This window comes from Musca domestica, unplaced genomic scaffold, assembly GCF_030504385.1.
Source record: "Musca domestica strain aabys unplaced genomic scaffold, Musca_domestica.polishedcontigs.V.1.1 32, whole genome shotgun sequence".
NCBI lineage: Eukaryota > Metazoa > Arthropoda > Insecta > Diptera > Muscidae > Musca > Musca domestica.
In genome coordinates this window covers 3,324,311-3,340,381 of record NW_026712311.1, presented here as the reverse complement: position 1 = coordinate 3,340,381, position 16,071 = coordinate 3,324,311, and the positions used below count along the sequence as shown (strand labels likewise).

At 36.0% G+C, this 16,071-nt stretch overlaps 1 protein-coding gene across 2 annotated transcripts; it reads right to left on the bottom strand.

Annotated features, from left to right (window-relative positions):
- Positions 1 to 52: 52 nt before the first annotated feature.
- On the bottom strand, positions 53 to 15,138 carry LOC101900136 (aromatic-L-amino-acid decarboxylase). 2 transcript variants are annotated; one of them, XM_059125119.1, is made up of 5 exons: positions 14,729 to 15,138; positions 8,757 to 8,842; positions 1,614 to 1,848; positions 1,153 to 1,551; positions 53 to 1,097 (listed from the first exon to the last, which is right to left on the bottom strand). In XM_059125119.1, exons 2-5 carry the CDS (start codon positions 8,834 to 8,836, stop codon positions 384 to 386), a joined length of 1,428 nt encoding a protein of 475 aa, XP_058981102.1. In that variant the 5' UTR covers positions 8,837 to 8,842; positions 14,729 to 15,138; the 3' UTR covers positions 53 to 383. The 2 variants fall into 2 exon arrangements, with proteins under 2 accessions (XP_058981102.1, XP_058981101.1); XM_059125118.1 differs by lacking the exon at positions 14,729 to 15,138 and adding an exon at positions 10,868 to 10,988.
- Between the last annotated feature and the right edge of the window lie 933 nt (positions 15,139 to 16,071).

Below are 16,071 nucleotides of genomic sequence, written 5' to 3'. Positions count from 1 at the left end.
TTTCATTTAAATAGAACATTTATTTAATAATTTTGTTTAAATATTGAGATTTTTGAGTATTTTGGAATCTTTTTTTCTTTTTGTTCTTTTTAAGGTGTCCTAATTTTTAAATGACATTAAATTAACAACAATCAACTAATTATTTTACTTATTTATATAGTGTACATATATGAATTACACATTTTTAACATCTTAAAAACTAACAAAAAAACATTATGATATATGTATGTGTATATATAAAAAAAAACATGAAGCACATTTAAATTCCCTAAATATGTTGCAAGTATGGTCCCAGTTCTTTAAAACTTATTAAGTAAACGAAAATGTTGCAGCTAAACATGACGTAAATACTGTTATCTGCACGGCTTTCTTCCTTCATTCGCTTACTTTTTCAACATTTCATCGGCTGCAGCACTGACTTCATTCCACGAATAAACCATATCCTCGGATTTGGTAAAGCGCGAACACAATGCCATGCGTATGAAGTAGACATCACGAATTTTGGACGGTACCATGTGGATATTACCACGACCATTAATCAATTTCAAGAGATTCTCACTCAATTCATTGGCACCCTTGAGGCGGAAGCACACCAAACCCATATTCACATCTCCGACAATTTCAAAACGATCATCGGCACGACAAAGAGCCGCAAATTCTTGAGCAAATTTACAGTGGCGTCTAATATGAGCCTGTAGATTTTCCACACCATAGAGACGCAAAACAAACCACAGTTTCAGGGCACGGAAACGACGGCCCAATGGAATTTGCCAATGTCTGTAATCGGGAGCAGAACCTTGCATATCATGTCTCAGATACAAGGGATCAACATTGAAGGCATCCACTAACCAGGTGGGATCCTTCAACCACATGGCACTGCAATCAAAGTTCACCAACATCCATTTGTGGGGATTGAAATTGAACGAGTCGGCCGTTTCAATGCCCTTCATCAGATGGCGATATTCGGGGCAAATAAAGGCGGAACCGGCATAGGCGGCATCAACATGGATCCATACATTGTATTTATTGCCCACGGGACCGCATTCATCCAGGCGATCAAAGGCACAGCTGTTGGTGGTGCCCAAGGTAACAACGGCCTAAAATCGGAAAGAATTAGTAAATCTGAAAAGTCTAAAGCGGTCCTCAACTTACATAAAATGGTATGAGTCCTGCCTCCAAATCCTTTTTAATGGCCGCCTCCAGGGCCTCACCACGCATACTGTTCTTGTCATCCGAGGGCACGGAATGCATTTTCACACCACCCAAGAGACCAGCTCTTTCCACCGAGGAATGGGCCTGCGATGAGTTATAGCCCACCAATTTGGAGACAATCATATCATCAGTCCAATCGGGATGTTCTTTCTTAACTTCCTGGATCTTTTTGGCCTTGGCGCCCAACAGGCCCACCAAAGTGGCTTCACTGGCCGTGCCTTGAATGACACCACCTCCCTTGCCTCCAGAGCAGGCCAAGAACTCTTTGGGCAAACCAATCATTTTGCCCAACCAATCAAGCATGACAACCTCCAATTCGGTACAGGCGGGACTGGCAATCTGTAAAGATCGGAAAAATTTATTAATTTGGGAAAAATTTTAAAGATTTTTTGAAAACCTACCCATGAGAATCCAATACAGGCAATGGCTCCACTCAACATATCAGCCACAATGGCGGGATAGGAATTGGCGGTGGGGAAATAGGCATGGAATTTGGGACTATGCCAGTGTGTCACACCTGGCATAATGACCCGCTCAATATCACTCATCACATCTTGCCAGTTGTCGGGTTTTTCGGGAGCCGAATCAGGAATCAGGGGACGCAAATAGCCAGGTTTTACATTGGCCAGGACACGACTGGAATAAGGAGAGAAATTGATAAATATTTATGGAAATTTGAAAGAGATATATGCGACCTAAGAAGAGAATTTAATGTTCGGCCATCCTGAACGCCCGGGTCACCAGATATTTCACATAAGACCACAACCAAAACAAAGGAAAAAATACTAGGAAAGCAGCTCAGCTTTACAGACACAGGGTGAAATGAAAAAAAAAAACTGCATCAAAGTCAAACGCCATAATTTTTACATTTGTTTTTTTAAATTTTATTGAATGAAAGCTTACAATGTCGGAAATAGCATCAAATTGTAGAATATGTTTAGATTTGTTCGAATTGATCACCTTTGGCACGAATTATGGCCTTCAAACGGACAATGAAACTGCTGTCAAACGCTGCCCAAATGTTGCTCTGCGGTATTTTGTCCCATTCCCGACGAAGCTTGCTTGAGGTGATCGACACTTTGGTAGATTTTAGTGCCAACCTTGCTTTCCAAAATACTCCAGACACCAGATAGTCCAACGGATTTATGTCCGGAGATTTTGGTGATGGCCATTGTGCGCTGGAAATGAAGCTAGGAACCTTATTTTGTAACCATTCTTGGGTGGCGCGTGCTGACTGCGATGGTGCTGAGTCCAGTTGGAACGCCCAAGGTCTGCGGCCAAAATGTTTGCGTGTGCAAGGATTTAATACACCCTCCAGAATATTTTCGCGATAATATTTGGGATTTATTCTGATACCACGGTCGATAAATATGAGCAGAGACTGTTATGGCGGCCATTACCATGGGCGGCGCTGGAGTTCTGGTGGCCAACCGAAGGTGCACCTTTTCAGCTGATCTCTTGGGCAAGTAAACACGATCATTTTGTTTGTTTACAAACTGCTGGACAACGAATGTTTTCTCATCGGAGAAACCCAAATTCGGCAGTTCACCACTTTCGACCAAGCGAAGCAATTCTTTAGCTCTTTTGAGTCTATTTTCTTTCTGTTGCGGTTTAAGTTCTTGCACTTTTTGGAATTTCAATGGCTTTACCCCGAGCTCACATATATTTGCCTAATGGAATATTGCGATAAGTTCAGCTCTCGAGCCATTTTTCGGTCACTGTGACACGGGTTTCGATCAAGTCGCTTCTTTACTTTTCGAACCATTTCTGCTGATGTTGCTGATGCTGTTTTCTTCCGTCCACTTCCTTGACGTCAGGCTACGCTACCAGTACGCTACGGTAACGAGCGATGTTACGAGATACAAATGATTTATTCACATTTAAATGACGGAGTGCTCTAACGATAGCCACTTCTGGTTTTCCAGCCAAATATAAAGAAATCACCCTGTCACGCTTGAATTCCATCACGAATAACTTTTTTTTCTGGAAAATTCTCACCAAACGATTGGTTGGTACGCTTGTAAACAATATAATGAGCTGTCACAGGAATAATTTTAACAGCTGTCGAACGAGTGGCTTAGAAATGACAGCAGTCTGAAATTGGTTGAAGTTTTTCATTTTCATATTACCCTGTATATCCCCGGCTTTACAGATATTTGAAAATGTGTCCAATTAAAGCGAAGGTCATTTGTGAATAGATATTCTCTCTCGAATTGAGGAGATGGCATTGAAAAATAAAATCCAACGAGGATGCAACACATTTCGACGTTGTCCAGGTTTCTAGTCGCTAAATCGAAACCCTCTACCTTAAAATTGGTAACCCCTTAGGCTTAGTGTAAAAAATGAGTTGAGAAATAGACCCCTTGGTTCAGATGTAGTTTCAAACCCAATTTAATAACAAATATTTTCACTTAAGAACTATTTATACTAATCTTTACTTATGCCCTCCAACATAGTATGGAGGGTATATTAAGTTTGTCATTCCGATTGTAACACCTCGAAATATACATTTTAGACCCCAAAAAAGTTTATATATTCTTGATCAGCATAAAGTTCTATGTCGAATTATCAATGTCCATTCGTCTGTCCGCCTGTGAAAATCACTCTAGCTTCCGAACGAAATGTAGTAAGTTGATAAAAATTTACTCAAATGTGTATTATGTCTGCAGGACTTTTAGTATTGAAAATGGGCCCCCGATATTGACAGCCTAAGACAGAAAATGAGACATGTGGGCCCACGTCTTCGTATAGCCCTCATATAACGTTACCTCCCGATATGCGGTATTTTGATGATTTTAGCGACATTATTTACAGGAATTGTTTCAAAATTGGCATTTGAAGCTCGTAATGGATACTACAGCCTAAGACAGAAAATGAGACATGTGGGTCCACGTCTTCGTATGTTTATTACCCTCAACCGGCACATTTTTATGATTTTAGAGACATTATGTACCGGAACTATTTCAAATTTGGTAATTGAAGTTCGTAATGGATACTACACCCCATCACAGAAAATTTTCAGTGCAAGTCCACGTCTTCGCATAGGCTTCATGCAACGGCACCCGCGATACTCGGTATTTTGATGATATTAGCGTCATTATTTACCGGAATTGTTTCGAATTTTGTATTTGAAGTTCGTAATGGATACTACAGCCTGTGCCAAAAAAATAGTCTGTCCAGGTTAACGTTTTATAACCCCCATTTTTACATTATTAACAGATTTTTTTCAAGTTTCGCATTTAAATATTGTAGTAGCTTATGACTAAAGTTGCCTCTGCAGGTCCACGTCTTTAACATAATTTTTAACGGATTTTATTTTTTTGAAAATTGCCAAATTTTGTACCAAATGCTGGAGGGCATTCAAAAATCGGCCCGGCCGAACTTACAAATTTTTAATTGTTATCTATTCACACATGGAATTGGATATTCCAGTATATTTTTGTAAAAGATCTGATGCTACATTCCCTGAAACATTTCATCATTAATTTCCACTTGTCTAATTTATGTTTATTACCCCCCAACCGGCACATTGTTACAGCTTAGAATGGCTTAAAGCGAATTAACTTCAAAACAATGTCATGTTGTGTCTTATAACAAATTCCGGTTTGGCACAGGTGTTCCTCAGATATTTCAATAATTCGCAAGTTGACAATATGATTAACGGGGGATTTTTTTTTCAGTTTCGTCACTATCGATTTGATACGATTGGAGAATGTAACGCAAAAATACGTTTGAAGGTAATTTGTTTTTGGGACGGAAATGAAAGTACACTTTTGTATCTGAACTGAACAACTGAGTCACATTTGAGTTAATTAGCATTAAATCAATGAATGCTACATTCAATATTTCCCCACCAAGTTATTTATAATCGAATTTGAAAGTATTTTAACGGAATCCTTGATTAATATTGAAATGATTTAAAAAACAGAAACTGAGCCTCAGGTGTTAGTTTGTTGCGTGTCTCATGTCTAGAAATGCGAGATTTTTTTTAATTTATATTTTGGCCTAGACATAATTATGAGTAGAAGAAAAGGCTTGATTTGAGCCTAAACGAGAAGCCCACTAGAGAGAGGAACTAGTGACAGAAAAGAACTAAAATAAGACCTATTGTGGCATGATATTTCCTTTATACGAAGATGAGGACCTGCACAGACAATTTTCTGTCTTAGGCTGTAGTATCCACTACGAACTTCAAATACCAAATCTAAAAGAATTCCGATGCATAATGTCGCTAAAATTATCAAAATACCGAATTCGGGAGGTATCGTTATATGGGGACTATACGAAGTCGTGTGCCTGCACGGACCATTTTCTGTCTTAGGCAGTAGTATCCATTGCGAACTTCAAATACCAAATCTGAAACAATTCCGGTGAATAATGTCGCTAAAATCATCAAAATACCGAATATCGGGAGGTACCGTTATATGGGTGCTATACGAAGACGTGGACCTGCACAGACAATTTTCTGTCTTAGGTTGTAGTATGTATTTCGAACTTCAAATACCAAATCTGAAAGAATTCCGGTGAATAATGTCGGTAAAATCATCAAAATACCAAATATCGGGAGGTACCCTTATATGGGGGCTATACGAACTTCAAATACCAAATTTGAAAAATTCCAGTGAAAAATGTCGATAAAATCAACAAAGTACCGAATATCGGGAGGTACTGTTATATGGGGGCTATACGAAGACGTGGACCTGCACAGACAATTTTCTCTCATAGGCTGTAGCATCCATTGCGAACTTCAAATACCAAAATTTGAAAGAATTCCGGTTAATAATGTCGCTAAAATCATCAAAATACCGAATATCGGCAGGTACCGTTATATGGGGGCTATATCTTGAAAGGAAACCATTCCCCCACAAATATCTAAATTTACTTCCCTGTCTGAATCCAACAGGAACTAAAAGATATCTTTCTTCTCGTCTAGTTCCTTGCCCAACCAGCCATCAATTTCAAGTCTCACAAAAATATTATCATAAATTTGTAACTTGTATACCTACATATCTCTATGTACAGACAATTGTACTGTAGCACGTTTCACTAGTTAACAGAAAAAAATCTGTGTGTCAAGGTTAATTTAGAAACGTTTAGAGGTATCTCCATGTCGGTGTTTCTTTTTTTTCTGGTTCAATTGAAACACAATTAAACATAAGAAACCGATTTTTTTAATAAAACACAAAAAGTGATTGTTCAACATGGAAACCAGACATGTTCTGCCAGTCAGTCAGCCAGCAAACCAGCCTGCATCAAGGTTCTCTGTTCTACAGCAACAGTTTCTTGTTCCGGAGTTTTTTAAGAGGTATTACTGCCGTTGGAGTGAGGCAAATTTGAGGGGGGTTGTGGAATTGAAAACGATTTAAGCGATTTATTACTTTGGTAATTATGTAAACCTCTAATTCTGTGGTTAACAAAAAATAAGTTGAAAGTAATTTAATTTTCGAGATATAACTCGTATGAACTCCAAATGGAACAAATAATAATTGTTACAAATTTTATACCTTTTCATTATACCCTACACCACAAGGTGGTCAGGGTATTATGTCTTTGTGCATTTCTTTGTAACTAGCATCTGTATAGAATCACATTCTGAGTCGATTTATGCATGTCCGTCCGTCTGTCCATGTATTTTTGTAAACAAAGTACAGGTCGCATTTATTGCCCGATCCAGATGAAATTTTGCACAGATCATTTGTTTGGCCCAAGGACAAACCCTTTTGAAATTGGAGATAATCGGTCAAAATTTAGATATAGCTCCCATATATATCTTCGTCCGATTTGCTTTTTATTGTGCACCAAACGTGTAATATCAGCCCGAATTGAATGGAATTTTGCACATACAACCAACCGCAGCTGTAATATGCACTCTGTAACAACCATATTTGGGATAATATATCAAATACAGCTCAGAAATACATTTGCTAAATTTTATCGAGATCGGATATAGCTTCCATATATAACTTCGTCCGATTTAGCTTTTATTGTGCACCAAACGTCTAATATTTGTCTAAATGGGATGGAATTTGGCACTTACGACCGAATTGAGCCTAGAAGCTAGCATGTTAAATTTGGTGAAGATAGGTTCAGATATAGCTATAGCTTCCATATATATTGTTCATCCGATTTGTTATATTTGTTACCCACAACCGTAATATGCACTCCGTAAAAACGATATTCAGGGAAATATATCAAATACATCTCAGAAATACATTTGCTAAATTTTATCGAGATCGGTTCAGATTTGGATATAGCTCCCATATATAACTTCGTCCGATTTAGCTTTTATTGTGCACCAAATGTCTAATATTTGCCCAAATGGGATGAAATTCGGCACTTTCGACCGAATTGAGTCTAGAAGCTAGTATGTAAAATTTGGTGAAGATCGGTTCAGATATAGCTATAGCTCCCGTATATATTGTTCTTCCGATTTGTTATATTTGTTACCCACAGCCGTAATATGCACTCTGTAACAACCATATTAGGGATAATATATAAAATACAGCTCAGAAATACATTTGCTAAATTTTATCGAGAGATCGGCTCAGATTTGGATATAGCTCCCATATATAACTTCGTCCGATTTACCTCTTATTTTGCAGCAAACGTCTAATATTTGTCTAAATGGGATGGAATTTGGCACTTACGACCGAATTGAGCCTAGAAGCTAGTATGTCAAATTTGGTGAAGATCGGTTCAGATATAGCTATAGCTTCCATATATATTGTTCATCCGATTTGTTGTATTTGTTACCCACCGCAATAATATGCACTCAGTAGCAACGATATTCAGCTCAGAAATATCTTTGCCAAATTTTATCGAGATCGGTTCGGATTTGGATATAGCTCCTATATACATTTTTATCCGATTTTAAATTATTTGTGCACCAAATGGGCAACACAAGTCCGAATTTAAAAGATACAAATGCTTCGGCATATTTAGTCCTTTGAACTGTAAATTATAATTATAATCATAGCGTGTATGATTGAATTCTTCCATAAAAACTTTTAATTGTTATGTGGAGCTCTACTAAATTAGCAAAGTGGTGGAGGGTATAATTAGGACTTTCTTTGCTGGTTTTTTTTTATAAAAGTTTATCTTTAAATAGCCGAACGTAAAAGTGAAAATTTTCGAAATTGGAACTAAATAATAAAATATTCGCATGTATTCACTGAAAATTTAAGGGGAATAATAGAGAAAATCGAATTTGAGAGCAGATTTTTTGGCCCCTTAACAAACTTAGGATAAGTGCTAAATTCGCTTTGCTGCCACAACATGTAGGCTTGGTTTGGCATAGATTAGATGAAAACTTTCCTCTTTTCTATTAATATATCTGTCAATTCTCACTTCTCAGCTTAGGTATAGCTTTTTAATGTGTATCTTCTATTTTCCTTATTCTCCTCCTTTTAGAGACCAAATAGTCTCCTTACAAAACTTTACTCAAAAGTCCACAACATGGACGAGTCTCTCTAGCCAATACCAGGTTTTCTAATCCAAAGCCCAACAAAGTGTCTCTCTTAATTGCATCACAAGTTCTTACTTACCGATCTCTGATATTTTCCAAATATTCAGCAATATAATCTACCATCGATTTGGCGAAATCACGGAATTCTGGGGCCTCCATATCGATCTGTGAAATATGAAATAAAGAATATTGAGTTAGAGTAACGACAAAAATAAAAACAAAAAGAAGAAAATTCGATTGTCGCATATGTATAAATGTCGAATTTTTTTGAGATATGACCTGGTTATATTTTGTGACTACAATCGGCAAAAAAAACAAAAACGATATCGTTTGACCCCATATTATTAACTGTAATTTTTAAAAATTTACACTTTTAATCGTTCTAAGTGGAATTCGACATATACGGTTCTCAGAGACCTAGATAATAATTTTAATACCCTCCACCATTCTATGGAGGGCATTCCGTTTGTAACTCCTCGAAATATTCATTATAGACCCTACATGGTATATATATTCTGGATCAGCGTAAAATTCTAAGACTATCTAGCGATGTCCATCTATCTGTCCGCCTGTCTGTTCACGCTATCTTTCAAACGAATTGAGATAGAGGGGTAAAATTTTACATACATGCATAGTTTTCCAGTACAGACAGGTTAAGTTCGTAAATGGATCATATCGGTCCACGTTTTCGTGTAGCCCCCATATATCGGTACCTCCCGATATTCGGTATTTTTATGATTTTAGCGAATTTTTTTACCGGAATTATTTCAAACTTCATATTTAAAGTTCGTAATGGGTATTACAGCCTGGGACAGAAAATTGTCTGTGCAAGTCCACGTATTCGTATAGCCCCATATAACGGTACCTCCCGATATTCGGTATTTTTATGATTTCAGCAATATTACTGACCGGAATCGTTTCACATTTGACATTTGAAGTTCGTAATGGATACTACAGCCTATGACAGAAAATTGTCTGTGCAGGTCTACGTCCTCGTATATCGACTATATAGCGGTACCTCCCGATAGTCTGTATTTTTATGATTTCAGCAACATTACTCACCGGAATCGTTTTAAATTTCGTATTCGAAGATCGTAATGGGTACTACAACCTATGGCAAAAAAATTTCCACGTCTTCGTATAGCCTCCATATGACGGTACCTCCCGATACTCGTTATTTTCATGACTTTTTTTGCCATTATTCACCGGAATTGTAAGAAATTTTGTATTTAAAGTTCATAATGGATACTACAGCCTATGACAGAAAATTGTCTGTGCAGGTCCACTTTTTCGTATAGCCCCAATATGACGGTACCTCCCTATATTCGGAATTTAGACGATTATAGCTACATTATTCACCGATTTTTTTTTATTCAAGTTTCGCATTTGAATAGTTTAATGGTTTATGACAAAAATTGCCTATGCAGGTCCACGTCGTCGTATAGACCCTAATGTAACGGATACATAGAATTTTTAACGGATTTTTTTTTCTTTTTTTTTTTTGAAAATTGCCAAAATCTTTCGAAATGGTGGAGGGTATTCAAAGTTCGGCCCGGCCGAACCTACCGCTTTTTTATTTGTTTTTAATTTTCATTTAATGAATTTAAGATGCTCAGCTCAGCTCTCCATGGATGAGTCAAGTAGCTTTTCCTACGCTTTGGAAATAGGAGAGCACATTGGCATGCCTTTGACTTGTCTGTACACTAGTGCCTCGACTTGCATCGCTTTTAAAAACTATTTTAAAATATGCAATTTTCGTCTTGGTTTTAGATATCTTCCTCCAATAAACTAAATTTCAGGACATTTTGAATATAGAAAAAGGTAACTTAATATACAATGCGTTTCTCTTGTCCCCATTATCGACGCAAGTCGGGGCTCCAGTGTACATTTTGTAATCATATCAAAATTATGGTGTATTTTCTATTCAAAGTGTCAATATTTCCTTCAATTTCCTTTGATATCGTTATAAGTGCCAATTGTCTTCTATGGCGTTTAGGGCTTCATTTTCCGCAATCCAGGAGAAGAGATACAACTTTAAACGAAATATCAAGTGGATGGCGCCCAACATAAATTGGCGATGAACAAACCTTATGTTTTCATTATTTTTTATCTCATTTTATGTTGATTGTGAACCATATAAGCCAATTTAATTTGAAAACAAAAAACATTAATATCCAAAAAACCACTCACCGAAACATTAGTATCCAATTTATCCTCATTAATAGTGAATTTTGAATTTTTATTATTAGTTACGGTTTCTTTTTTTCCAGACATGGTTAGCAGGGCTTTTTGTTTGGTTGGGTTTTTTTCGAAAGGCTGAATCAAAAATTTAGAAAATGTTACGAAATGAAAGAATTTTGATTTGTTAATAACAATTAGACGGAATTTTAACTAATTAGAAAATTATTTATTTAAATCCAAACAAAAACATGCAAAAGAACGTTAAAAATAACAAAAAAAATGCCTGAGGTAAATAGGTCGAAATTTCCATTCACTGCCAGTAAACGTTTCTATTTTCATAATCTTAAATATTTTAATTTATTTATAGAATGAAAATAAATGCAAATTAACAAATTAGTTTGAAAACACACAAACATGAATTGATGAATCTTTAAATGGCAAATTAAAAATGGAAACACTAATCAATTAAAATAATTATACAATAATAAAACAGATAAGCATTTTTCAGCATTCGACAGCCAGACAAACAATAATTTACACAAAACAATGTAATAACAATAGACAATTGTAAAAAGGTTTAACTATTTGTAGAAAATACAAAATAAAACATGAAAATCCGCACGTTAGCTAATTATGTTTTAAATAAATAAAGCAAATATTTTATTTTTTTTCACTCTCAGCTTAATTACATGCATTTTGAAAACCACAAACAAAACTGATCTACAAGCCAATCAAACAAAAAAAAAACTAGATATTCTGGTTGGCCTTGATTTTGCATGAATTAAAAATACCATTACTTAATTTTAGAAACTTTTTGAGCCAAGTTTTTTTTTGTTAAATATTATGGCACGATTTGCCAGTGAAGCAAGTCGAGAAAAAAAAAACTAAACCATCAATGCAATGCAAGCTTGGACAATAGTTAGATAAAAAAAAACTGGTTAATCAATGCCAAATATTGGTGGCTTGGTTCCTCCCAAACATGCCAGCAATTTCTTGGCAGTGAAATACTGTTGAAAATCTATTTTTTAATGTTTAAAATTTGAAATATTGGCGGTTAAAGACTGAAGGCAATAAATCAAAAAACCAAAAAAGTTGGGATAAATAGCCCTGGAATGATCTATCTATCTATGAGTACGATTACCAACGCCATCTAGACTTCGTTCTACCCAAACTCTTTTGCATAACTCGAAACTTAATTGAAATTGAAATCTACACTGGCAAATATGGTTTAGTTCTTCGGAGTCTTTCTTTATTGTTATCCGCCATCTATAAGCCTGAATGAAAGTCATATCTTCTATCAGGATTAATTCGAATACCAACGCCATCTATACTTCGTTCTGTATAAACCCTCTTTTGAACTTTTTTTGGCGGTTAAAGACTGAAGACAATAATTCAAAAACCAAAAAAGTTGGAAGGAAAATAGTTGTAATTTTCTGGTGGGATAAATGGCCTTGGAATGATCTATCGTGATAAGTCCGATTACCTATGCCATCTAGACTTCGTTCTACCCAAAATCTTTTGCATAACTCGTAACTTAAAAGGAATTGAAATCAATGCTGGCAAATGTGGTTTAGTTCTTCTGAGTCGTTCTTGATTGTTATCCGCCAGCTATAAGCCTAAAAGAAAGTCACTACATCCATCAGGATTAGTTTAAATACGAACGCCATCTATACTTCGTTTTATCTCAAATCTTTGGCATACCTCAAAACATAATAAAAATAGTGAATTTAACGCGGACAAATGCTAGTAAATTCATCATAATTACCAAATTATTGATCTTTGCCATGTTCTGCCGAGATTGGAGAGACAGATCGTCCATCAGGTTTAATTCGAATACCATCGCCATCTAGACTTCGTTCTGTCTAAATCCTTTGGCATACGGTGAAACTTAAAAGATTATCTTAACTCAAACAAATGCTAGTCAAATCATCTGAATCATTGTTCTGCTTGATCTTTGCCAGAGACTGCTCCGATCAGAGATTCGGCTCATGTATCAGGATTAATTCGAATACCAACGCCATCTATACTCTGTTCTGTCTAAACCCCTTTTGAATACCTCAAAACTTAAAAAGAAATTTAATTCAACACAAAATTAATTTGGGTCAGTCAGTTCATCTTCGTCGTTACAAATATTTTTCTGCAGGTATCCTGAAGAACTAAGAGTCAGCTTTCCCTGATTACATTCTGTATAAAAGCTATGGAGATAAATTTCACATCCAGAGGTCACTTTTTATATAAGCCAATTCCAATCTGGCTAAAATCATCAAAATACCGAATATGGGGGGTGGGGGAACAATTGTATGGGGGCTGTACGATATCGTGGACGTTTATGGACAATTATCTTTCAGGGGGGTAAAGTACTCACAGAGACCTCCTTGTGTAGAATTTCAGACAATGCCATTGAAAAGTGTGGCTAAAATCATCAAAGTACCGAATGTCGGGAGGTACAGTTATATGAAATAACGGTATTAGACCCTGGGTCCCTTTGGATCAAATCCGTTTCAGGACATCGTTCCACTCCTTCTGGTAACTCCCCTACAATAGGTAGGAATTTTCAAAGAAAATATTTTACTGCACAGAGAAAGAAAGCACAATCCGATTTTGCTACAACTTTGCTAATCCTAATGTTTGCATGAGTTCTAGGTCAGGTGCGAAAATGGACAATATCGGTCCACTCTATCAAGTACCTCCGCCACAAAGGGTCAACATTTTGAATAATTAAAATGTTTATAAAATGTGATGTAAGAGTCCGATTGCCTTCAAATTACACACATTACAATATTTTTTATTAACCCACGATCTGGTATGAGAATGCGATAAATCGGCTCACTCCTTCTGGTACCTCCCTCACAAAGGGTCAATATTTAGTACATCCATGAAGCTCATAAAACGCGAAATTAACATCGAATTCCATTCAGACTTGGCACATTTCAATATTTCTATCAGGACAAGATCTGTTATAAAGGAGTAGAGATCGGACCATTTCTTCCGCTAGCTCCAATTTTTGAATAACCAAAACTATTATAAATTCCGAAACAAGCATCCGATTCTTTTCATATTTCACAAATCTCATTATTTCTACTGACACAAGATCTGCTGTGAAGATGGAATATATTGGTACACTCCTTCTGGTACCTTCCCCACAAAGGGTCAAAATTTTGAATATCCATGAAACTCAGAAAACGCGAAATTAACTTCCAATCAATATTACCATCAACACAAGATCTGTTACAAAGATGGTAGAGATCGGACCATTCCTTGTGGTACCTCCCCCACTTAGGGTTCAAAGTTTTGAAAAACCTAACGCTCAAAGAAAGCAAAATAAGCATCTAATTTCACTCAACTTTTTAATTTTTGCTGACACTAGATCTCTTGTGACCACAACAGGGGTCACAATTATACGAAATGCACATTATTGGCCCATTCCTTCGGAACTTACTTCCTTGAGGGTCAACAATTTGAATAATCAAAACAGAAGTCCAAATATATTTAAATAATCGAACATTGGTTGAGGATATATATCTGTCATCAAACCCGACTGATATTTTCTATTTTGTTTTACTACACTTTTCTTAACATTTCACGATTTCTAGGCACATTTTCAAAAATTTGAAAAATGTGTGTTTTCAATATAACTCCTCCTACTGCAGCAGCTAAAAATTAACACCAATTTGTATCTATTCACAAACAATATACACATCGAAAAAAATCCTTTTCATGCCACACATATCTTTTTTTACAATTCAAAATTAATTGAACTTAATTGTTTAAAAATAACATCCATAGAATATGTACAACAACAACTACAAATCAAATAAAAAACGAAGGCATGCGACACAATTTAATTCAATTTTTATTATCTTAATTTACCTTTTATGTGAGTTTTACTCGAGCGAAGAAAATTGGAAGGAAAATTTAATTAGCTGCTGAATGTGATTAACACTTCTCTTTTTTTTTTTTTTTTGGTGTAACTGCCACTGGCTGATTTTTATTCAAATTGAAATTTTTTCAACTTTTTTTTACCCGATAATGACGGAGTTGAAATGAAGTATTATGTCAACTCAAATCACTTGACAATTGAATTTTTTTTTAAATAAACACCAAATAATTGAGAAACAATTCTATGTGAATAGTTCCTCTAATGTGTTGTAATTTTTGTTATTTTTGCACTTGTTGTATGCACCTCACAATGAATAGAGAGCAAATTCAAAGAGAGAGAGGGAGAGAGTGTAACGGCGTTACTGTTATTGACACGGCTTAACGCAGCAACAATCAAAACTCGACTGAGTGTTTTCGTCTGGTTGGGACGGCTTTTAAAGCGAAAAGTTTTTGCAGCAGGACCGGTTGAACTGAATACTCGGGTCGTTACAAAGGGGGAGTGTGTGCGTATAGCACCACACACATATAGCAGCAGTAGCAGAACTTTTAAAATTATATCCGAATGGATGTGTGTGCGCATATATTTTTTTGAGAATTTGGAGGGGCCCTTTTGTTATTGAGATATTAGCTGGCAGTATTTGTTTTTTGTTTAATTTTATTTTAATTATTTTTTTTTTGTTTTTGTATTTTGACATTTAAATTGAGAGGTTTTTTTGGGTTGTCGCATGTGGTGGAGTTCTCACATTAGGCAATTGAAAGAATTTTACCCAGTTATATTTATAGAAATCGACAATGCATTTTCAGGGTTAAGTAAAAGTTTTGAAAATGTAAACAATATTATTTTGATTTTTATACCCTACAACACAATGTGTTGGGAGCATTAATCGATACGCCTGAGAAGAGACTTAAGGACAGGGAAGAATTCTGTCATTTTGGACGACCATTGGGTTATATTTAGCTGTAAAATGAACCACAGTGCTCCGTGACATAATTTCAAAAGTCGAAATCTTCCAAAATGGATTTGGACATAAGAGGGCTTCTAACATATTTTAGTGTTGTAGGGTATCACATGGTCGACCCCGCACGTCTATAGCCTATGCTTACTTGTTTTTTAATGAATTTATATTGTAAAAAATAAATCGATGCAGGTTTTTAATAAAAGGTACAAAGTATTTGAAAAAAAAAAAACAGTAAAGAAAGGTAAAACTTCGGCCAGGGCCGACTTTATGATACCCTGCACCACTATGCATGTCCAGTAGAGCAAACCGTAACAACCCGTTTCTGTACAAAGTCTAGATGGTGTATCAGCTGTTAGCGTCTGACATCCAATCGCG